Below are 25,325 nucleotides of genomic sequence, written 5' to 3'. Positions count from 1 at the left end.
TCTTCACTTTGACCTTCCACTTCCGTAAAACTGTCATCCGTTCCGGTTCAAGAACATTCTCATTCACATGACTAACTATCTATTTAAACGGGAAGGTTGTAACTTTGCCTCTCAGGTGGTTAGGGAAGGTACAATTAGTGTGAAGAGAAGGATTGCCTAACTGGTCCTTGAAACACATCCTTATCAATGTCTAACAGCTTCAGAGGTGCAATGACGCTGCATGCTTAGGGCATTAGGTGCGCAAAGTGCAACACAGTGGGCGCGCGTGCTGGCAGGATAAAAGACCAGGGCCCATATTTCTTATTACATTTTGTTTGGGTGTAATTTGACAGCACAAGATGGTGGGCGCCATCCCATGGGGCACCCAGGAGCACGGAGTTATCCCCAAGTGGTGTGGAGCTGTGGATTGTAATGGCGGTCCTGCCCTGTGGAGAGGAGCACCATCCCGGTGTGCTTGCAGGGTGACTCCCTCCACTCGCCTGCATGGAGGCGAACACCGGAGCCCGAAGGAAGAACCAGAGATCCAGACTGCACCTCGCAGTGGGGGAAGTGGGAGCCGCGTGGGAAGGTGATCCAGTCTCCCCCAAAGAGCTGTGAGTAGGCATTGAGAGAGTGGGGGGCAAAGGAGAGAGCACTTGGTCTGAGGAAGAATCTGCCCCCCCCCCCGGAAGGAGAAGGCTACTTGTGCCGCCCACCCCAGGAAGTGGGGGCTAGTGGGCCTGCCAACCCTCCCCGCAACAGGTCTTTGCCTGTTGGTGTTTCTTGCCTTGCCCCCGGCCTCCCCTGGTGTCATGAACAAGGCTCTTGGACACCCCGGAGTGGGGGAGAGAGAAAGACAGGCAGGGACCAGAGAGGTAGGGGAGCGCACTACACGGGGGTGGCTGTCAGGCTGACCCCCGTGCATTCACATGGACAGCAACACCTCTGTAGAGGCAACAAGCATGGCCAGGAACAAAGCCCTAACCATAAAGAGGAAATGGACACATTTGTTCAACACTTGAGACAGTAGTGGGGAACCGAGCATGAACACAGAGGCCATTCTACGGGCAACTGAATCCACCCATCTAGCTCTGGAGAACAAAACTGGCGAGGTTGAAGTTGATGTGGCCCTGCTCCGTCAGGCCTTAAAAATAAACCGCAGGCCGTGTCGCTGTAACTGGAAGAACGACATTGGAGGGCTAGGTGCAGGACTTAACACAGAAGATACAGAAGTTGAGTAGCCCATCGCGGGAACTGGCGACATGTGTAGAAGACACTCTAGAGAACTCCATGACAAATAACCTGTGGTTCCCAAAAGGAGTGGAAGGCTCCCACCCAGGACAGTTCCTTGAGAAATGGCTGAGCTCCTTTCTCCCCTGGGCTCAACTTTCATTGTGCTTCTTGATATAGTGGACACACCGCGCACTGGTGGCAAAACCTCTGCCCAGTGGCGACCCCAAGACCAATGATTGCCCCTTTTGCTGAACTACAGAGACCTGACCCTACATACAGTTCAGAACCTTGGGGAGGTCAAACATGAGTCTAACACCCTCCTTATTTTTCCAGACTATACAAAGCTGGTGTAGCCCCAGCGAAAAACGTATGAAGCAGCGAAACAGAAACTAGGAGTGTTGGATATTAAATATATGCTGCTCTCAGCGGCAAATCTGAAGTTATCTTCCAGGGATGAACCCTCTTCTTTGACCACCCTGATTGGGTGTGGGAGTGGATTGAAGAGCTTCCCCCATGACGCAAGGTGAGAATGGAGGATACCCCCCTGGAGCCCCACTGTCCTGACTGGGAGAGGAACCGGACAGAAGAGGCACTGCTGAGGGAGAGAGGAGGTAGGAGAGTGCTGGTGAGTCGGGAGGTCCAGGATGAGGGCCGGGCCTCCTGTGAGAGAGAGACAGAGGGACATTCCTCAAACAGACATTGGCAAGGAACCGAATCCCCAACATTGGGAGACCCGTACAAGGACCACGCAAACAGAAAACTAAGCAGCGCCTGAGAGAACCATATGACAGGAGGTGTTTAAGAGTTGAGTGAGTGTGCAAGGGCGCCAACTAGAGGGATTGTTGACTGTTGTGAGGGGAAAAGTAACAGTTGGCTAAATGTTGCACAAGAGGGGTGGGCAACAGATGTTTCCCAACTTTGGGGAGTGGTTAGTTTAAGACCCATGTCAGGAAAATGTGAGGAATGGGTGATCAGCATGGGGTTGCTATTTCATGGTAACACACAGTTCAATGCAGCGGGCACAAGGTCCTGTGGTCCCACTGTCCCACCAGAGCATGCGAAGGAAAGTAGGAAGCCCTGAATGACTGCACAACTCTCCAATTCATTGGCAGTCTTCTAGTGGAAGGTCAATTGACTTGGTTGCAAAATTAAAAGAGGTTTGGTCACTCAATATATTCACTGACAGGCCCCTGATCTGGTCCATTGCAGGAAATGCACCTAATGGGCAGCACCTGCTATTGCCTGCAACAACACACTGTACTGGCCCAAGCGGGATACTCAAAAAGGTCCTGGAGGTAGCAATTCTTGTCAAGAAGACCTCCTCTTTTCAAATTAAAAAGTGCTGAGTGGAACCGAAGTTTGTTACGTGGCAGTGAGGTGGAAATGGAACCGAAAGACTGTCATTATTAACGTCTATGCCCCTCTGGGACTCTAGAGGTGAGTACTGGATGCACGGAGTCCTATCCTCTTGGACGCATGTAGTGAGCTCGACATTTTGGGTGGGGATTTCACTGAGCCTATGAATTGAGATATGGATAGGCATTCACTGCACTCGACCCCAGTCAGGACACCAAAGGAGTTGGCACGATGCAGCTCTGGGTTGGCAGATGTCTGGAGGCAATACTCATTCCTCTCCGTGGCACATGGGACTCTGACAAGACTAGATAACATATTCGTCCCACTGACTAAAATGACTTGGGCAAGGGATACACAATATCTAACAAGGTGGATATCAGGCCACTCGCCCTTTTTGGTCAAGTTAGGTCCCCAAACCAACAACAGATCCCCTACCTGGTGACTTGACATCTAGGCCCTGAAAGACTTTGACATAACGGAAACGCTATGGGTAGATACCCAAATAGACTTTGAGGAGAATGAGTGTTAGACCAGGCCCTTTTGACAGGTTTATCCCCAAACATTTTGCCTTTTGCCGCCTACATTTCTGCCGCTGTTTTTGTTGGCTATAGGATTCTAGGCACTTTACCACTGCTAATCAGTGCTAAAGTGCATATACTCTCTGTATAAATTGCGATATGATTGGCTATTCATGATTGCAATATTTGATTTACTGGCAAGTCCCTATAAAAGTGCACAGTGTGTGCCAGGGTCTGTAAATCAAATGCTACTAGTGGGCTTGCAGCACTGGTTGTGCCACCCACATGAGTAGCCCTGTAAATGTATCTCAGACCTACCACTGTAGTTTCTGCGCGCGCAGTTGTGTACTGCCATGTTGTCCTGGAAAGTGCACCCATTTGCCAGGCCCAAACCTTCCCCCTAAGGTAGGCTCAAGGTACCCCCATAGGCAGGGTGCAGTGTATATGAAAGGTAGGACATGTACTAGTGTGTGACATGTCCTGATAATGAAATACGATGGCTATCTGTCCCATAGGCTTATCATTAGAGTTGCACTGTAAAAGTTTTACATGTGTAACTTGCAATAGGGACACAATTTGAAAATTAAGTTTAGACTCTCTGAACTCAGAATTTATTAATGCACCTTTTGGTAAATGTGTTTTATAATTCTGTGTTTGAAAATGCCACTTTTAGAGAGTGGGCATTTTTTTTACTTTACCATTCTGTGTGACTCCGGCTGTTTGTGTATTCAGCGTCTGGTGTGTGTGTGACAGAAGCGGAGTTATGCATTCACTCTAGACAGTCACTGGGTGGGGGTGTGAGGTGTGCCCTGCATTGCCCCGGTGACTCATCGCGGTCTGAATCTCCTGGTCTGTATTTAGAGAGGTGGGAGGAGTTGTGATTACACCTGAATAGGCTGTGTCTCCTTTTGCACAATGTCTCAGCCCCCTGTGGTCATGCTGCACCAGTGAGGGCAGAACTGGTTTGAACTGGTTACAGAGAGCCTTGCCAAAAAGAGAACAAATACATTTTGGGGTATAAGTATTACACCTAAAACCCAAAGACTTTAGATTACTTCCAGGAAAAAGAGGACCCTACCAAGAAGAAGAGCTGAAGAGCTGTAAGGAGGAGTAATGCCCCTTTGCTGTGTGCTGTGTGGGGTTGGCCTGTAGTTGCTAGTTCTGGCTATGGTGGAGGAAATTAGAAAACTGGGCAAGCTTCAACAAGGCAAAACTATAACAAAAGTACTAATTCATTGCCTATTCATAGGTGTAGCCCAGAAATCACTGCAACTGTATGGAACACATCTGAAACTATTCATAAATACTTTAAGAAGAGAAGCTTAAGTTAAAACCCATCTAATCAGAGTGCTCAACAAACTATCACTGATGAAAGAAAACACAAGATAACCTTTTATACTTAAAAACGAAATTGTGGAAAATTTCAGTAGTAGTAACTTGCTTCAGTTCATATATCTTATGGAGAATTGCAAGCTGTAACATTGAAAGTCCTGACAATCAGTGAAGACCAGTAGAACTTACTTTGGGATTGGGCGAATCTTGGACCTTACTGGCCAATCAAGGTCGGTCTTACCAAGCTTAAATCAAGTACACACCAGTGAACATATGATTTATTCCACTGCGGGAGGCTCAAACAACACACTTTTTGTGTAAACAAAATCTGGTACAACCTTTAAAGTATTAATCAACATTATCAAACTCTGATTCATTAAAGGCACTTAAGGACACTTTGCTTATGCCTAAAAATAGTTTTAATAACTTCTCTAAGATATCTTATATTGCCAAGCAAACACAATGTGTAAAACCTATATGCGGCAGTTACTGTCTTACAAGTGCAATCAACGTAAGAAAGTCACGTAACTAACTATGCAGGAAGTAATAAGAACACACTGCAGTCATAGACAATAAATTGACAACAATAAGCAGCACATTAATTCCAAAGGATGAGGCACATTCTTCAAATAGTACTTGGAAGTGTTCACCAAGTTTTAATAAACTGTTGCAGGGTCCTGAAATCCTGCAATCTATGAAATCTGATTGGAAGAATGTTTTTTTCATTATGTAGTTAAGATAAGGAACAGAACTGTTAGTGAAAACTCTGTAGCACTAGAAAAAACACAAACTAAACCTAATGGAAAGAAAATGGAATTAGACAATTAGATACATCACTATTCTCTCCAATATGCCTGGGACAAATTTACAGAATACATTAGAAATCCTTAACAGTAAGAAGAAAGGGAAAAGGTTAAAGAAAATTGCAAAATGTAACAAAAAAAGTTCAAAAAACCTACTAATAAGAAAGAGGAACCCCAGGGATTACCTCTTTGAAATAACATAAAACATTCTCATCAGTATCTTCCCAAGCAACAAATAATGTTGATTAGTTTAAGTCATCAGAGTACTAATCCAGTTTTTCCAGTCAGCAAGATAATCTTCCATGAACAGTTACTTATGATTGCCACAATCCTTTTATTAGGTAGGTACGATAAAACATCACTCCACACATTAGCGGCATTGGTGGAAAACAAAATAGTATGTTTCCCTTGTGTAAAAACATAAACAACACCTATCAATTAACTTACTTTATTTCATCTTATATTTCAAGCAGTGTATAGGATACCCTTAAAAAAGGAACATTAATACAATACTGAGAAATCAAGCTCCTTTCACTGCGAGTACCACAGTGGGTATTTTTTTCAACTGACCTAGTAAGTAATATTGAAAACATTGCATACTGTAAAGCAACATGGAAATATTCAGAAGTTAATAACGGCAAACTGGTTCTTCATGGTAAGGGGCAAGATGGCGGTCGCGCCCGCGATCGTGTGAGCAGGCTGTGGGCGCTCCGCGTTAGTGACTTCCCCCTGTTTACCCTCCAGACGACCAAGGTGTTGAAATCTGCTAAAAACCTCTGGGCATGCTGTGGATGTGGCGTTACCTGTACTTTGAAGGGTCTTCACAGCCAGTTCGTCGTAAATACTGCAGCCCCGTCAGATATCTGTGGAGCTCCGGAACGCTCTATCTGCGGTGGCGGTTCCGGCGAGTAGCTGAGGCGGAGTCAGAGAATCTGCCAGAAACCCCGGACCGGAGCGCACGGACTGTGATGGCGCCGAAGAACGTTAGCAAGGGTCCTAAGACTCGGGCGGCAATATCAACGAACTTAATTCCCCCCCGCTCATGTCTCTGCTTCTGTGGGTAACGGACGAGGCGGTATGGCAGGAACACGGCGGGAAAAAATCAACTCTTCTCCTGGGGTCTCACAGAATGGACACAGTGCCACGGGCAAAACACTCAAGGTTCCCTGAATATTTAAGAAGATGCAGGGGAAAGGTAAGAGCCCCAATATTGTTTCACCAGGGGCTTCAGAAACAATTCAATCTAGCAACAAAGTTGCAGTAGTACCAGTATTAACAACCGCAACACCGGAACCGAGAATGAAACAAAAGCCTTCAATGTGGCAAAGGTCAGTGGTGTTGATATCGAATGAAGAAAGTACACTCTTGCCAGACTCAGGGTGTAGCAATGTAGGTGCTGGAGTAGATATACCTCAGAATTAAATACCCCCTGTTGGTAGTCATAATATGAATATGAATAAAGCGATGGTACCAGGGGATATATCAGAGCCACCTGAATCTTCGGTTCTTCCCCAGTTTTCATCGGAAGTAGAAATGCTTCCTGTTAACCCTCAGGAGGTTGCTCAGTCTTCGGTACATACACTACTCAGTACTGATAACCGTAATCATATAAGCTCTTGAGAGGAATTACAAGATATTGGATGTAATATGGAGAGCTTAGATAAAGATGTGATAAAAGATTTGGACTCAGGGGACTCTGGTGGAAAGTTTTACTCGCTGTCAGACCCATCTAATTCTTCGGATAATGAGAGTGTTGGTGGAGACTGGGCAGACGATAGGAGTGAGACCAGCTGTGTCCTGCAGGACGATTATGAAATGAGTTTGGATGAATCTGTCAACAAAGGAACTGCGCGTAAATTAAGGGATCTTTCCAAATCTGCTTCTAAAGAAATGTCTGATAAAACTGGGTTATTGGTTTGGGACTATTCATTTTCACCACTGATTGGTCATAATAATGTAGGTTCGGGCAGCAGCATTAGTGAAACGGGAGAGATCGCCAGCGCTGGTGCTTTACCCTGAATACTATTTACCAAGCTATAATGACACACCGGGAGGAAACTAAAGTGGCGGGACTACGCACCCAGGGTGCGGTTCGCAAACTTCAAAATACAGTGCGCCGTGTTGTAAAGACTTGTACAGAGACGTCTACAAGGGTCGAGGAAACGGAGGCAAGAATATCTATAATGGAGGATGAGATAGTGCAGCAGAAGGCGACTATAACATCCTTGCAATCTGTGAGAGACGATATTAACTGGAAACTTATTGATTTAGAGAATCGCTCTAGATGGAACAATTTACGTATACTTGGTGTTAAAGAAGGGAAAGAAGGCAAAGACATACGACAATTCGTTATTGATTTACTTTCAGAGGCCTTCCCCGAACTAAGACAATGGAAGTGGGAAGTAGAACTTCAGAGAGTTCATAGATTTCCCTTTCATTTGAGGGGCGGTAGAGGGGGGGCCCAATGCGAAACCTAGGGCTATACTGATTTGTCTTAATAATTTTTTGCTTAGGGAGTCTTTATATGATTTAGCAAGGCCGGACAGGAAGAGAGGTGGGAAGGGTTGTGAGTTTTATGTTCGCCCTGACTTTTGTCAGGCCACGGTTCAACAGAGATGGCATTTACCACTATTTCAAGCTAAAGGTGCACAGGCCTTCCTCCTTAATCCGTCTAAACTGAACATCATCCACAAAGATAAAACGCTTTTTGTCCTTTCAGAGATAGCAGCAAAGGAATTTCTAAGTACAATATAGAGGGAATCTAGCTCAGTAGTTAGTTCTCTGTTTTGTTTCTCTTGTGGGGGGTGGGAGGGGTAAGAGGAGTGTACATAATCCTCTCTCTCATCACAAAAAGGACTATTCAGTCCTTATGCCACATTTGGGTGGGGGTTTGGGTGGGGGGGGAGGGTGCTCATGGGTGGGTATGGGAGGTTTGGGAGGAGGGGCAAGGGACGGCATAGCACGGATAGGGTATTTGTCAGGCATCAAGGTTATGGTGATGACGTTTTTTGGAACCATCTTTTTTTTATTGTTGAAATGCAGCTCAGGTTTTGGGCAGAGCAAGCAAGGAACGTTAAATTTAACACTCTATAATGATGGGTAAATTCTCTGTGTGCTCATGGAATATTTGCTGTCTAAATGATAAAAAGAAAAGGGGGATAATGGCCCAAATTTTAAATACAATGCAGGTGGATCTGCTCTGTGTACAAGAGACTCACATTGTATGGAACAACCGGAAGTTGTTGAATGATCTGGGTATGGAACTACTTGGCTGCACTCGGCAGAGCTCGATCACTAGAGGGGTGGCAATCTTGAAAAGATTTGGCTTGGAGGTTTGTAAGCGGGTTAAAGAAGACATATTGGGACGCTGGGTTATTGTTGAATTATGGATCGAGGGTGCCCCAACGACGATATGCTCAATATATGGTCCAAATCTGGACGATCCAGACATGCTGCATTTTCTGAGTATTGAACTAGCGGCATGGCCATCTCCGCTAATCCTCTGTGGAGATTTTAACCTCCATTTGGAGGGAGGATTTGATATAACAAGTGATCGTTTATATGATGGGAAGAAATTAGCCACAAAAATCGCTATGTATAGGTCTGAATTGTACGAAGTTGGTGAGAATTCAGGAAGGATCCTAGCGAAAAGATTACATCAGAAAGAAACAGCTAACAGGATCAATAAGATTCAGGATCATCTTGGTCAGGTACAGGATACCTCAGGGGAAGTGCTCAATGTGTTCTGTAAATTCTATCATAAGCTAAATGCAGAGGATGAAATAATTGGAGCAGAAGGGAAAATGAAGGAGTTTTGCTTGGATATTGTAATTAAAAAACTGACACAGATATTACTTGGGAAGAAGTAGAAGGGGCAATAATATCACTTGCAGTTGGCAAGGCTGTCGGTCCTGATGGTATCCCCCTTGAATTTTATAGGACTTTTCGCCAAGTTTTAAAACCACCTTGACTTTATTTTCGGCCGCTCAAAGGGGAACGGCACCAGAGTTTTGGCGCAAAACCACTATTATTGTTTTTAAATAAAAGGATAAGCCTGATTTACTACCAACATCCTACAGACCAATCTCATTAATTAACTCTTACAGGAAGGTTTATTCTAAGATTATCGCTCTGCGTTTTGCTTTAGTTATTTCTGAATTAGTTTCCAATTTCCAACATGGGTTTATCCCAGGCAGGGATACTGCTGACCATGTGAGACGTGTGATTTCTTTCCTTGACTGGGCACAAGCGACTGAGACTGCTTTGGGGGTAATCCTGTTGGATGGCGAGAAGGCATTCAACAGGGTTTCCTGGCCATATATATGGGAGGTCTTACGACTGAAGGGATTTGGCCCCAAGATCTGTCAAGCAGTTAAGACATTGTACATCTGTCCGGAAGCGAGTATACGAATCTCTGGACAAGAGCCGGATTCATTTAAAATAGGTCGGGGCACACAGCAAGGGTGCCCTTGTTCCCCTCTTTTATTTGCATTATATATTGATTTTTTTTTTAACAAACTGAATCGGCACATAGATATAAAACCAGTCCAACTTCGGCATATGGAGTATAGAGCATTAGCTTATGCCGATGACATTATCGTTGTTACAAGGGATATTATCACTGCACTTCCCGCAATCAATACATTGGCAAGTCAGTTTGGGAGTTTTTCTGGCTATAAATTAAACATAGGAAAACCCCAAGTCCTTTATTCAGGTGATGATCCCCCGGTAAATGTGGCTACTGTTCCAGAAGTCACATATTTGGGAATTAAAATTTCAACGCCCGTTGGGAATATTTCAGAACTGAATATTAATCCAGTGTTGGCGAAGGCGAACTCAACATTGGAGCGGCTGGACCATCTGCATTTATCCCTTCATGGGAGATGCAACGTATAAAAAATTCTGGTATTGCCATATGTTCAGAACTATCCCCCTAGAATTCCCCTTGTCATGTTTTAACAAATTAGAGAGGATCTGTTCTAGATTTCTATGGGGGTACAGTAGACAGAAAGGGCTTTTAAGAAAATGGTGTTACCAAAAGATCGTGGAGGCTGGGGTATTCCACATTTTATGTTGTATTATTGGGCAGTAATGATGGAATGTATCAGCCCCTTGGTAGTTGGCGACAGGGCTGAACTCTTGCCATGTCATAGACCATCAATATATGAATTTGGGTTGGGGGTTGAGACTAATGAATGCTTAGTCAAAATAATTGAACAGAGTTATTTTAAGAAAACAAAATTTAAAATTCTTAAGGCAGCCTATTCAGTCTGGAAGCAAGTCAAACGCAAGTTACGTGTCTCTAAGATGAATGCCTATACCCCATTAGCAGCTCCTGGGTTGCTTCCAATAATTGTTCGAGATCAAGTGGCAGATAGATGGGATCAAAAGGAATACACTGCCTGGGGGATCTATGTGTTGATGGTCAACTAGCGTCATTTGCAGACTTGCAAACAAAATATGGCTTAGGCAAACAAGAGTTCTTTAAATATCTCCAAATTCGCAGTTTTTTAACTAGGCGAGGGTTCGGAAATAAACAACAGTTTGTAAAGATCCCGCTTATTGAAAAAATGAAGAAAAGAACGCCAATTGGCCAATTCTATTTACAATTAGTAGAAACATTTCCTGATGACTTAGATGCCTGTAAAGGAAAATGGGAAAGAAAACTGGGGGTAGAGGATGTCAATATTAGGGAATCCTTAGGGCTCGCTAATCAAATCCTGATGACAGGGAGGATGTGTACTCATCATTATATGGCTCTGTATGATTTATATTACACCCCAAGTAAGATTTCTAAATGGGGGACATCCGTAGGTGTCAAATGCAACTGATGTGGCCTTTATGCTGCTGATTCAACTCATATGTTCTTTTCCTGTTCAAAGTTAGGGGAATTCTTTAAGGAAATTGAGCTGTTTTTGGGAACAATAACCGGATCCTCTCTGATCATAACTGGAGAATTGGTTTTAATTGGGGTTGGGTCAGACACCATGGCAAAGACAAGATCAAGAGCCATTATATCTTTTTGTTCATTTGTATGGCGGTGGCACAGGCTTGCATTACTAATGATTGGATTCGTCCTGATTCACCGACGTTTATGAATTGGCGCTCAAGGTTGCTCGCAATGTATAATTTAGAACTATCAATATGTAAAACTAACGGGAGCAGGAAGAGAGCAATGAGAGTGAAGATTTGGTCTCATATATCTGAATGGATTTAGACTCAACATGGGTTTGGTGTGTTCCGGACATGCTAGTAATTGAAATCTGACAGTAATTTCATAATTGCGATGTTTTGCTTTATTTTTGCCCATCCATATATTGTTTTCTGTTGTTGTTGTAACTTTGTGGGAGCTGCTTATGCAACTATTGATTCATTTTTTTTTCTTGGTTTTGTATGGCATTATAACCTTGTGCTGCCTTATATATCTGTATAACCTTGCATGAAAATGTAAATAAAAAAAAAAAAAGAAGTTAATAACCCAAAATATTTTTCAAGACTGGGTAAATAAGAATGAGTTTAGGTTATCGAGCACCATGGATCACACAGTAAGAAATACAAATGTGATGTATTTGAACACAATGGGTGCAAACTGTTCAGTGTGAGATTGTTTTGACACACTACTAATGTAGCATTTTTGTATAACCTGGAAAAAATATAGCACTGCTATTAAAAACAACAAGACCGGCAAAGCTACTTGAGCAGAAGTTAGTGTAAGATTTCTGCTCTGCTTCAAACACTGCAAACAGATGACAAGTCTGAGAGCTAGCCAAGGGACAAATCAATAGGGACATAGCCCAAATCAAAAAAAGCTATTGCAAAGGTTTAATTTTCTCATAGTAGATTTAATAAGGATTTTGAGAAAATCTTTGATAATTCTGAAAAGGTACACTTCATCAGAATACATCAGATCATTTGCATTCAGGAAACATGGGCCATCGACAAAGTGAGTAAGCGGTAAGGTCGCCTTTTTAATAAGCACATCGATTTGCACTTTAGCAATACAGCTACATTTTATTTCTAATGCAATTCATTAAGTTCTAATCAAGGATTTAAACATTAGCAACATTGTTGTTGCATGTTAATTTTGAATATTGACAATTCTCCTTCAATGTTTAAATCAAAAGTAAAATTCTTAGCCCTTAAAGATGAACTATCCTCTAATTGTGCACATATTTTAATTACCATAATCAACTTTAAGAATGCTAAATGCACAGCAAGAAAGTGTCTTTGGGAGTTGTTTCTTTCAATGTTCCAATAAATGTCTTAAACAAAGAACAACACTACCCCAATTTACAAAGGCTGGTAAAACCACCTTCCACCCACCCCCTAGATACTTGATTGATGTATTTTTTCATTGTTATCCAATAAAGTAACTGAATGAAAACAATTTGGAAAGAATACTTGAATTCATGTTTTTTTATTTAGCTTTCGTGATCCGGATAGAAATAATAAGCATAGCATGTCCTAATATAAAGCCTGCTCCGACCACTCTCGTTACATAATGAAAATGTGTTTTTAGCAGAGATCTTAAAGCCATCCATAAAGCACTACAAAAACATAAATTCAAGGAGAAAATATAGCAAGATAAAAAAAAATACAAAAATGAAATCTGACAAGTTAACCGGTTTTACATTGACAATATAAAGTTAATCTACAGAAGGTATTAACCGTAAAGGACACATGAACTTGGGGAATTTTGAACAATGCAAAGGACGATTGATTTCAAGTGAAAACAGTTTATACATGGCTAACAGCATGAGTAGAATATGTAGTAAAAACCTGTAAATCCACCCCAGAAAGTCACTGAATTGTGGGTACACCTCCCCTTAAGGGCTTTAAAGGGGATATCCAGTTCAGAGAAAAAGTTCTTTACTCAGTCCTGCATTGCTAACAATCACCAATAGCAAGTGATGTAGAATGCTGCTTTGCTGGTGACGGCTGTTGTGGATTTGAAAAGTGTTGCAACATCATTCATCAGAAGACTTCTTTAATATTACCGAACGCAAGATACAAACTGCTATCAACAGTGCTAAATCGAGTTGTGCCCTTCCCAAAATGGCCTGCCAAGGCCCAATTTAACAAAAATTCAGGATTCTGGACGAAATTGTTAATGCCAATGTATATAAATGATTTCTTCTGCGAGCATTCCAGGATCGATAATCCAATCATTTAAAACATGATCCCAAAAATCCCCAAAATTACAGACTGATCCCAAAGCTCGACATTGAAAAAAAAACTTTGCAAATATTTTACACAGTTAATTACATTACTGGGTGCACTCAAATGCAACATTGCAGCTATCTCAGTCAGGTTTAAAATGAAACACTCTACAATAGAGAATATATTCTACATTTCATTGATTATACACAAACACACAAGTGCACAGGATTGGTACAACCTTTACGCTGGCTTTATCAATTTTGGAGTGGCGTTTGAAATTGTTAACACGTTGTGACAAAGTAATTAAATGTGAGGTTAGCACTTCCAGGCTTCATGTCATTTCAACTACACGCTGATACATGGATCACAATCACAGGAGATGTGAAATAATTATCTAAATGGAACACTAACATTGGACATTCCACTACCACAGGAATAAAACAAGGGTGTTTATAGCACCTTGTTGTTTGAATTGTACATAGTTGATGAAGTGGAATAACTCTCAGAAGGCAAACAATATATATGTTGTCTACTCAGTACTCTGACATACAACTCACAGGTTACATAACCTTCATAATATCAGGACAGGCCATAGACCACCGAGCTATCCCTTAGGCTAGACAGATTAACTACTACTCAAGTAGACCTGATTGGTTAAGATACCAGACCAAAGTCAATTTACATCAATCTCACAGGCTCAGGCCGCAGATGCAGTAGCTGTGATAATACAACCAATATAGATGATGAATGGCCTTCAAATGAGACACTAAACACTATCCACACCAGGAAACGCCCTGTGGCACCACAGGAATAACGTTAGTTATAAGTGTCCACCACTAACTGCCAATTATCGCTCAAATATCAGTTCTAAATATATTTTGAAGATGCCTAATCTTTGTCTCTCCATATCAGTTACGAGTTTAAAAAAAACCAAAAAAAACATTTTCATCTTAAAGAACAGCTTTTCATTTTGGGTAAAGGAACTATGGGCCAGATGTACTAAGCATTTTAATGGTCGCAAATACGCTGATCTGGTGTTTGCGACCATTTAAATGCTTTTTCATATGCCCTAATCCCATTTTAGCAGTCAGGAAAGTTTTACCAGCTCCTAAAATGGGATTTCGAATAAATACTGATTTGCTATCTGGAAGGGACGTGTTGTAGATGTCCCTTCCAAATACCAAATTGGTATCTTATACGCAATCGTAATTCAGTAAAACAACATATAATTATACAGACACCTCAAAGGAGGTGGTAATCCATTCGCATAAGGGGAAGAGGTCCATTTGAAACCCTTTCCCTATTAGGACTGTGGAAAAAAAATGATAAACCTGCCCAGTTATCTTTAGGAGGAGCAGAATTTTTAAAAAAGCTTTACTTTGTTGTAAGTCAATCAAACACTCATATAAACGGTTCAAAGCCAGGGGGTCGCAGGGAAAATTTATAGACCACACAGGGTTGATTCCCCAACATGTATATCAGAAACAGTATGAAACCCTGAGGTCTGCACATACAAAGAACTGAAAAAATGAGGTGAAGTATAGAAAATGGACTATGCCCAATTGAATAATTCAAAGGGCAATCCCTTTTTAGGACGTAATCCCTCACTCACCCTAGGTGACATGCTTCATCATTTGGGATTCTCCTCCCAGAGAAAAAACCTAGTTTCTCTGGGGGCTACAACCCCCTCTCTGAGAGGGAGGAGCTCAGGGATGTTTTAGTAATACACTGGAGGATGAACTAAATCCACAAATGATGAGCTAATTGTATGAGTGAGGGGTGCAGTGCTATTAAACAAATAATTCAGTGAAAGAAGTGTATTAAAACTAGTTCAGGAACGGCAGACGAATATAAGGAAAATTGCTGAAAATATTCCACAACCGAACATGACCATGATTAAAATAGTGTACACCTCCAGTCAAGAGTATAGACTGTGGTGGTCAATCAAAAAATAATGGTCGACATGTTTTAGCCATAATGCCTAACAAGGCTAGGCTTTCATCAGGACCACTCAAGCTACTGCACAAACAACCCTGTGTGACTACCACACGGGTAAAGGATACATCGAGCACACACAAGCTGCTTTATAAGTGTCCGTCCGTCGGGGAACCGAGGCTTGAAAGAGCCTGAAGCCGGCTTCAGGCTCTTTCAAGCCTCGGTTCCCCGATGGTGAGAGCGGTGTTCCTTTCCTGAGCGGTTGCCAGGTGGAGGTTGTTGTCCCACCCAGTTTTTACCGGTGAAGGTGAAACGCACTGCTGACGGACACTTATCAAGCAGCTTGTGTGTGCTCGATGTATCCTTTACCCATGTGGTAGTCACACAGGGTTGTTTGTGCAGTAGCTTGAGTGGTCCTGATGAAAGCCTAGCCTTGTTAGGCATTATGGCTGAAACATGTCGACCATTATTTTTTGATTGACCACCACAGTCTATACTCTTGACTGGAGGTGTACACTATTTTAATTATGGTCATGTTCGGTTGTGGAATATTTTCAGCAATTTTCCTTATATTCGTCTGCCGTTCCTGAACTAGTTTTAATACACTTCTTTCACTGAATTATTTGTTTAATAGCACTGCACCCCTCACTCATACAATTAGCTCATCATTTGTGGATTTAGTTCATCCTCCAGTGTATTACTAAAACATCCCTGAGCTCCTCCCTCTCAGAGAGGGGGTTGTAGCCCCCAGAGAAACTAGGTTTTTTCTCTGGGAGGAGAATCCCAAATGATGAAGCATGTCACCTAGGGTGAGTGAGGGATTACGTCCTAAAAAGGGATTGCCCTTTGAATTATTCAATTGGGCATAGTCCGTTTTCTATACTTCACCTCATTTTTTCAGTTCTTTGTATGTGCAGACCTCAGGGTTTCACACTGTTTCTGTAAGTCAATCAAAGACATGGTGGCCTGCTGACCATCAAAAGTCACGATTTGTGACTGTAGCAATTAGATTAAGTCACAAATCATTAGGTAGGTCAAACTGTGATTCAAAATGATTCTGTTTTTTCCCCTGACCTAATGGTACAAAAGGTCAGTTTGAAAAAATATTTACTGGTCTCAAAAATTCTGGTCACAAATAGCAACTAGTATTTTGCGACCAGCAAAAATTACAGCTGGCCCCATGTTTGTCCAGGAATGAGTTCTTAGTTTTCTGAAGGCACTCATTTTCCAATTTTTATTAAACGTTAGTCTCGCATTTGTATTGCATTTCACCATGCGTACTGCTAGGAGTATTCTCAGCTGCAAAGCCAGACTGTTCGCAAGTCAGCACATTTTTTAACAGCGGATAGCTATTCAAAGTGCATACGTAACTTTAGCATACAAACTGTGGATAAGCATCCCTTTGCTACAGCATGCAACTGTCTCACTTTCATACAACGGCGGAATGGTCACAATAGGATGATATTTTTGAAATTGATATTTTGGACACAATATTTCTGTCATGTAGCATTTTTGGTAACCACCATATGTTGAGCTACAATCATCAGGGTAACGGACCGAGGACTGGCGCCACTCAACATTTGTCTGCTTCTCTGAACCATGGCACACAAATTCCCAGCGCGCCACAAAAGTGTTTTTCTGCCTGGCCGGACATGCCCATCAGACCCTTCATGGTCACACTTTGTACTGCCCTGACTATTCTACTTTCTACCTAGATGTCCCAACAATCTTAGGTCCTGATGAGACCCCACATCCCTGAGTGGGTCGAAACGCTGTTGACACAAAGAAAAAGGGAACCATTTCTCAGCACATATTATTCTATATAGTAGCTGTCCATTTTGTATCTATTTGTTAAAGGGTGACTTGTTTGCAACTATGGAAACCTTGTAAAAATGTCCCAACGTCCACTTCCTGTTTAGGTTCCTTTTTACTTGGGACATCACGCACACATATTGTTTTTTATTTCTTCTTTCATTGTACATTTCCTCGTTTGAAATATATAAATATTACTATGCCATATTGAATCATTGCACATCCCAGTATCAATATTGATAGTATTATTCCACAGGAACCACTGTACTTTTGTATCTATTCTACTCTGGGGGCAGAAATCTAGGTAGGTGGGACAAATATGAGGTTTCCTCTTCCTAGGCAGCAACCGCTGCATCTTGTCAGTCACCAGTTGTCTTATTTTTATTCCACTAGTTCTCCCCATCAGAAAGAAGTATATACTACAATTTGGTTTCAACACATTGCTATTATTTCTTAACCAACATTTATGTGGACAATATACAATTAGTAATAGAGAAAATAAAAAACATGGTAACAAATATTTATTTTAAATGGATTCCATCACCTTTTCTCATAATCTAAATCCCCCACTGATCCATTCATCAGTTGATTTGGAGTCCACTTTAATGCCATGGTCTCTGCAGTTTGATGTAGCGACAGATATCCTGGGATAGCTTCCATGTCATCTCTCTAAAAAATATGAAAAAGAACATGTATTTAAAAGTTTATTACAGTTTAGGAGTGGAACAGATTAAGTGATCTTATAATGCAACACAACAGTAGTGTTGTGTGATATGCTATAACTGGTTCAGCTCCCCCAGAGCCCAAATTATTTTAAACAGACATACACAAAGAGATTAAGGCCCTGATTTAGATTTTGGCGAACCGGTTATTTCCTCACAAAGGTGATGGATATTCAGTCTGCCGAAACATAGATCCCATAGGCTCTTATGGGATTTATATTTCTGCAGACGGGATATCCGTCACTGTTGTGACGCAGTAACCCTTCTGCTGAAATCTAAATCAGGCCCTTAATGTTAGAAAAAGATGCACACACGCCCTTGTGTCCTGACGATTGAACCCAAATTTAGACAGTGTGTCTATTATAAGAAGTACACAACGGGTACTGTTGTGGTATAGGCAGATAAAAATGACAGTGGATTTTCCTCAGACTAAGAAATGTGTTTGCCATAAGGGTACGTTAGTATTATATATAAATGTGGTTCTTAAGAATGGAATCTAAGCCATTTTGAAGGTTTAGGTCTGGTTGTCTCTTACATGCCCTTCATAACCTTCTGTCTAAGTGCATTTATTTATCATTCATTTTACGCAGAGTTGTAGTTTATTAAGCAAAGTAGTTGCCACAAGGATCAGAAAGATTTCTCAAAAATATGGTGCTCGCATGTCTGCATGGCTATCCTGTCCTTTTTAGGTTGTCTAATAACCTTTCACCTTTTTCCCATTGTTCCGCTTGAGGAAAACTAAAACAAACCTTGTTAAAAAGGACTTAAAATGTCTAGTAACATCTTTGACAGTTACTGGCTTTCTTCGATATCAAATCTACAGTGTAAATGCCTTTTGCTCTTTATCTTATTCTGAGAATTTGTTTGAAATCACTAAAGGAATTTTCTTTTTTTTTTTTAAGATATTTATTAAATAAGTACACTTCAAATGAGTACACTTCAGGAGTTGTATTACATGCTCATTCTAAATCTAGATTCTGAATATAGTAGCATACTTTGAGGGAAATTATTTAAACGAGTCGTATAGCCCTTCTGTTACCCAGTGTGCAAACTCTTTCAGGCATCCACCTACATCTGTGACAGACAGGGTGGTGGGCAGAGGAAGAAAGGGCAGAATAAGTTGCAAATAAAGCCTTCCCAAAACAATAAATGCTCTATCTAAGGCTTTTATTGCTTTTAAAGGAAGGTATCCAAGATATAATAAGCGAATAGGCACGGCTTCTATTTGTGATTTTTAATGAGGTGAAAAAACATAAGGAAAGCATGTAAGAGGATATGTAGCAAATACACGAGGTCCTATGGTGGGAAACATCTGTGTCTTTCTACGATACCCGAGAAAAGATTTGCAGGAGAAGAAATTAACTGGATAAACATACCACACCAATGGAGTTTACTAGTATTTCTGACTAATCAGTGACACTGAGATTACCCTCCTATTTGCATAAAAGTGTAAATTTTCAGTATTAAAAATCGTGGACAAAGGAAAAAAGATAATGTTTCATTTATTTATAGATTGAAGGGATATATAATATTTTACTGTTAATATTTGCGATTGCAGTGCATACATATATTAACTAATATTTCTATTTTGCTTCATGAACATTTTTTTTATTTGAAAAATGAGCATGTGTAGTAGTAGAAACGTTGTCTTTCCCTAATGATAAAGGTTAACAGTGCCTCATGGTGATGTGATGTAAATCATCAAGCTGGCTATTAAAACTGGATTCAGGGAACTGTGTCATATGTCAACGTTCTGTATTAAAATAGCCTAAAGCAAGCATAACAAATTAAAGGAAGAGAACTGAAACACAATTTCCTTTTTGCGGTTTAGGGTTGGTTTCAATGAAGCTTCGGCACCTAAATGAGAATATGGGCAGGAATTGTGATTGATGCTGCGTGAGCTCACGCTCTGTCTGCATGTGCACACTTATGGATCCATGCATAGAGGTTTTGTTCAAATGCCAAGCCTCTGATTTTATTTTTTTTACTTCAAAAAGGATTTCAAGTATATGCCAATTTTGTCACAATAATACTACTTGCCAATTAAACAGTCCTGTTGACGATGCATAAATGGGCTGCCTTTATAGATGATGCTAAATATGTTATCACATCTCATGTGACAATTTCATGCTACACGATTTACAAGAGTATTAAAATACAACAGCTCACTCAAGCAAACCTGAAGATGTTTCTTCACTGTTGGTAGGAAGACATATATATATATATATATATATATATATATATATATATATATATATATATATATATATATATATATATATATATATATATATATATATATATATATAGTTTTTTTGGGGGTGGATGCTGTATTACTTAAAAAAAACTAAAAAAAGTTATTCACTAGCAAGTAGCTATTGACATGACAACATCCAACGCAAATTCTACACAAGCAAGGTAGCGATTGTTATTAGCGCTATACATACAGGCTGCACCATGACGTTGTTTTTGCCAAACAGTAACGTCGCTCTTGAGTTCTGATGTAAAGACTCGACATAATCACGCGCAGAGAGCGAAGGCCGATCGTCCATGCTTCCACTGGAATGTCTTTTCTGAACCTACAATTGAAAAAAATTAATCCTTTGTTAAAAGAAAACAACAACAAAAAATAATAACTTAAGAACCCAAAGTGCACAGGAATTTCTTTTTATTTCATCTTATATAATAAACAGAAAGAAGTTACAAACATCTGCCAGAAAGGCACCTATAAATAAATAAAAAAAGATAGGTGGTTTGGGGAGAAATAGATTCCCTGAGTAATGGTAATAAACAAAGAACAAAAAATATTTTCAATGAATAGGTTTAGTCTGAATAATATGTTGGATTTAGAAATGTTCTATGTGGTTTGGGGAGAAATAGATTCCCTGAGTAATGGTAATAAACAAAGAACAAAAAATATTTTCAATGAATAGGTTTAGTCTGAATAATATGTTGGATTTAGAAATGTTCTAATTGCTGTTGCCTCATTAAAAAATGAGTACAACAGTGATTACCGTGCCGGGACTGAGTCCGTCCTGAGGGTCACCACACTTGGAATTTAATACTTAGGAGAGTAACAGGAGCAGCTCCTCCGTGATAGCAGAGGAGCTTCACCCCACTGAAATGCCCCAGAGACGAAAAATAAACTGATAATGAAGTTAATGTATGACCATTTTATTTTTCGTCCCCCTGTCCCAAATAGAGAGTCAGGGCGGGGCCTGCTGAAAGGCGGCAGCAGCAGGGCGGCGGGTGGGCTGCCTTTGCACTTGTTTAAAGTGCTAATGTATCGTTGGCTGGTAGTCTTGCCATGGTCAGCCACACATGCGCACTTTAAACCTGAGAGGTCTCCTTTCTATTGTTGTAATGCATGGTCCAAAATGTCATGGCTATATTGTTTTACATGTGATTTCACTACCTCCGTAACCAATATTATTTTTGCCTTTTATTATGGATATTTTAAAAGATTTTTTTTTTTAAGTCTCTAACCCAGCTGTCTTTAGACACTGGGTTACAGAAAGCAAAATCCTCCAGTGCTCTTGTGAGTGCTGACAGAGGCCTCTCCCTGCATTCATGGGGCTGCTCTCATGCAGGTTAACATCATGAGAGCAGCCAGGATTGGTTAGGGGAGTTGGCTGGGGCCCAGGGCGTCACAATGTAAAAAGAGGACCGGAGCTAGGAGGATGCAGCAAGCAGAGTAAGTAATGTTTTATTTGCTTTATTTTAAAAATGTTTTTATTTCTTGTAATCGCCCACCCACCACCCATTTGTCCACCCCTCCACTTGGCATAGTTGCCAGCCACCACTGGGAATGGGAACCGTAAGCCCCATGCTCCAGAGTCAGCCGCCCTTGCCGCTGCGCCACACCTCTCCTCTATTAAACAAATTGGGTCCCACAGGAAGGGGACAGGCCAAACTCTACCAGGACGGGTAGGGCCCTACCTGCGGTTGCAGCACTACAAGGTTTTGAGGGATGAGAATCACCTAGAGATCTCTCTATTGGGAGATGTGACCCCTGCTAATACTTCAAAGATTTCTTTTTTTTTAAGCAGAGAAGAATTTGGTCTCTTGTGATCGCAATTCTACAGGGACCTCCAACTGACTCACCCAATTATTTTGTATTTGGGGACTATGGAGGACCTACCCAAAGTTACCCCCTCGAAGTGAGATTAACCATGTCCTGACTCCTTGAAAGAGAGAAGATATCTGCGCTTTCTATCGAATCCCAGTTATAAACTAGCTAGATACATTTAGGAGGCTTTGAGAGGCTTGGGGAAATGACATTGGCCACTTAGAAGATGAAGAATGGACGTCAGCACTTATGGACCCCAGCGAGGCAGCCATACCTAATAAATATCAACTTCTTCAGTTTAAATATCTTCACCAGGTTTACTTAACTGCGGTCAGACTTTGGCAAATGCACCGAAGTCCTGGTCTGGAAGGCCTTCGATGTCCGACGGCATTGGATAATTTTCATCACACTGTGATACTGCCCGTTCCTTATGGGATGGTGTTGCTCACATGTTTCAACACACTAGACCAAGTTTGATCAATTAATCTTCAACTGACCAATCTAAGTTTGGTCTGACCTTTTTTCATTAAATTCACGCTTGATGGGTTACATCACCCGAGCAAACCACGACTGATAAAACACTCACAAAATTGTTCTTGTGTAAACATGGAAAATGTTTGCCATTACCTTGTGGCCTCCACGACAAGCTTGAATCAAGATGTTCACTCTATTAAAAAAAGATATGGCCCTCTGGTTACTGGAGGCCAGCAATACTCATGCCCCTGTAAGCATATCCAAAGTGGTTATATGCCATGATACAGCCACGGGGTTTTCGGAGGAATTTAAATCAGCCAAGCTGTAATTACGTCAAGCAGAGTGGAGATGGTAGAAAGGCTAATTTTTAAAAAGCATCTTAAGGATTATAAAGTCTTGCTGTTGCAGGCAAAGTCACCCTTCTTTTTTTACTAACATGATGCTACAATCTGCAAATAAATCAGAGGAAATGTTCAAAATTGTGGCAGAATTATTGGGAGAAAGTGCCTCTTTTGACATGGTTAGCCCCCCTCCCACGTTTTGCTTGAAAAAAGATGTGGTTTCAAATACAAGTGCACCGGGTCCCTGTCAACCAGGTCCACTGTGCTTGTGCTGATTTCTGAAAACTGTACCATGATTGGCACAACTTCAGACCCCCTGTAAGTCCCTAATAAATGGTAACCTTGGTACCAATGGCATGGGGACTGAAGAGGATCCCCTAGGGGCCCCTCACCAAGGCCATGCCAGTGCAGCTTGCATGCCTTGGTGCAGTGACAAATGACAACGTCGACATGGCACACTGCCTGTATGCCATGTCCAGCAGCACTGCCTAAGGTATAGGTAAGTCACCACTCTTGCAGACCTTACAAGCCGTAAGGCAGTGTGCAGTATATCTCAGGTGTGGGCATAGCTGCATGAGCAGATGTGCCCCTACAATATTTAAATCTATTCCTTAATATTGTAAGTGGCAGGGAAGCCACAGAGAGTACGTGAGCTGGAAACTCGACAACTCGAATTCCCCAGCACCACGATGGCTTAACTGAACCCAGGAGCGTTTTGTACCAAACAGCTCCTCTTAATAAACCCACACTGATGCCAGTGTTTGATTCAGTAAAACATGTACTCAAAGCGCACCTCGGAGATGCAACCTGAAAACCAACCAACCCTAGTGAGGCAGCCTGCCACCACCAGACATGTTAATGGACCCCTGGGTTGAGAGCCCCTGCTCTCTGAAGCCAGACAAAAAGCCCATCCTGGGCAGAGGGGTCACACCTCCTTCCCCAGGATGAGCACAGTGCTCGAGGGGGAAGCTTCAAAGGCCTGCTAGCAGCAGATAGCCACCTTGGTTCAAAGCCCCCACTTTTGGCAGGAGAACTGGCAGGAAAACCAAGATGGAGTAGGAGGTGTGCCCCCCTTCCCCAACTCCACCCCCCAGGTGTTGGAGGAGCAGTTAAGCACATTTTTCCGTGCCCACCATCTTGAAGATGGTGAGACCTATCCAATCAGGGCTAGGGCTATACCCCACTCCCACAGGAGGGTGGCATTATAGTGGGTGCAGACACCCCAGGTAAGGAACCCATTGGTCCCTACCAGTTACTCCCCTGTAAGGCCCCTCAATCTAATATTTAGGTGGCTACCCAGACCCTGAAATCAGAATCCTGATGACCTAAGGATAGCCGGACACTACAGCATACCACCAGCAGAGAAGACTGCTGACACCAACTGACTTGGCTCAAGCCCTACCGGCCTGTCTGCAGCCCTCGATGATCCTGCGCCAAAAGATGACCCGTACTGCAGACCGGCGGCTTCAAAAACGTTGGATGGACAACCGCCTTCGACAAAGATTAAGATCTCCCAAGAGCAGCGGACCTGTCCAGAACAAACCAATTTTAAACAACAAAAATCCATGCTTTGAGGTAATGCAAAACCACCGCCGGACCCGGCTCTGCACCAGACACCCACAGTCAGAGTCCCAGTGGTCCGCAGGTCCTGTGAAGGTTCCCCAGCACTTCAAAGCAAGAGTCCACTGTGGGCTGACCCCTGCAAGACTCCACCTCGATGCCTGCAGCCTCAACTTGAAGACTACGCCCACCTAACCTGCCCAGTGAGACTTTTCCGACACCTAAGGACACCTCTGCACCCCAAGCCCCTGGGCCTGCAGGAGTATCACCAACATTGTTCCTATGTCCCCTAGCAGCTCCACTTAGCTGGGAAGCAATGGATTTTCTTCGCCTGGCCTCCTGGCCCGAGCCTGCAGCCTCTTTGCAAAACCGAACTCCCCATTCACTTGCATTGGGGGCCCAATGCTGTGTTGGCACTCTGCACCCTTTCTCCTCTGTGCCGCTGAGGGTGTAAGATTGGCGCTGCGTTGTGGCCTTTCCCTGAGTTTACCCTAACCCCCAGATACTGAAATACCAAACCGCTTTACTCACTTCGAGTACCCCTTTCTTTATTGGATAACATTAGCACCAGATCCAGAGTTTAAACCCTGCACCCAGCCGCCCCTGTGCCGCTGGAGGTGCAGAATTGCTCCTCACCTGAACCTTGTCTGGTGTGGATTCTTCATCCTGAAAACCAATACTGCAAGTTGTATACTTACCTGCAAAACCGCAATCTTGGTTTTCTCCCATAGGTTAACTTTGCAAAGCCTGAAAATTTCAATAAGTGCCCACTTTTTAGAGTGAAAATCATTTTTCTTTGAAAACGTACTTTCCTTTTTACACATTTCTTGGTCCTAAAATGAATCTTGGAAGAAGCTTATTTTTCTAAAATTGGTGTGGTTCTGCATTTTGAGTCGTGTCATCTATTAATCACTGTGTGCGTAAAAAATGTCTTACACTCCAGTGTTAGGCCTAAGGCTGGTCGACCACACTACCACAAATAGAGAACTTTGGGTTTACACTGTACACTTCTGGGGGAATCTCTGGACCCT

The 25,325-nt window shown here is 42.1% G+C and overlaps 1 protein-coding gene across 2 annotated transcripts in view; it reads right to left on the bottom strand.

Moving 5' to 3' along the window:
* The window catches only part of SGSM1 (small G protein signaling modulator 1), a 1,300,548-nt gene that overhangs the window by 540,705 nt on the left and 734,518 nt on the right, over positions 1 to 25,325 (bottom strand). For both annotated transcript variants that reach the window (XM_085636109.1, XM_085636110.1), the window contains exons 8-9: positions 20,298 to 20,429; positions 17,673 to 17,797 (exon numbers count right to left, since the gene is read on the bottom strand). In XM_085636109.1, coding sequence (XP_085492235.1) covers positions 17,673 to 17,797; positions 20,298 to 20,429 — 257 coding nt within the window. The remainder of the gene's footprint in view (positions 1 to 17,672; positions 17,798 to 20,297; positions 20,430 to 25,325) is intronic.

The sequence above is a fragment of the Triturus cristatus genome, chromosome 11 (assembly GCF_964204655.1).
Source record: "Triturus cristatus chromosome 11, aTriCri1.1, whole genome shotgun sequence".
Classification (NCBI taxonomy): Eukaryota; Metazoa; Chordata; class Amphibia; order Caudata; family Salamandridae; genus Triturus; species Triturus cristatus.
Note: the sequence above shows the minus strand (reverse complement) of the source record. Positions and strands in the feature narration are given on the sequence as shown.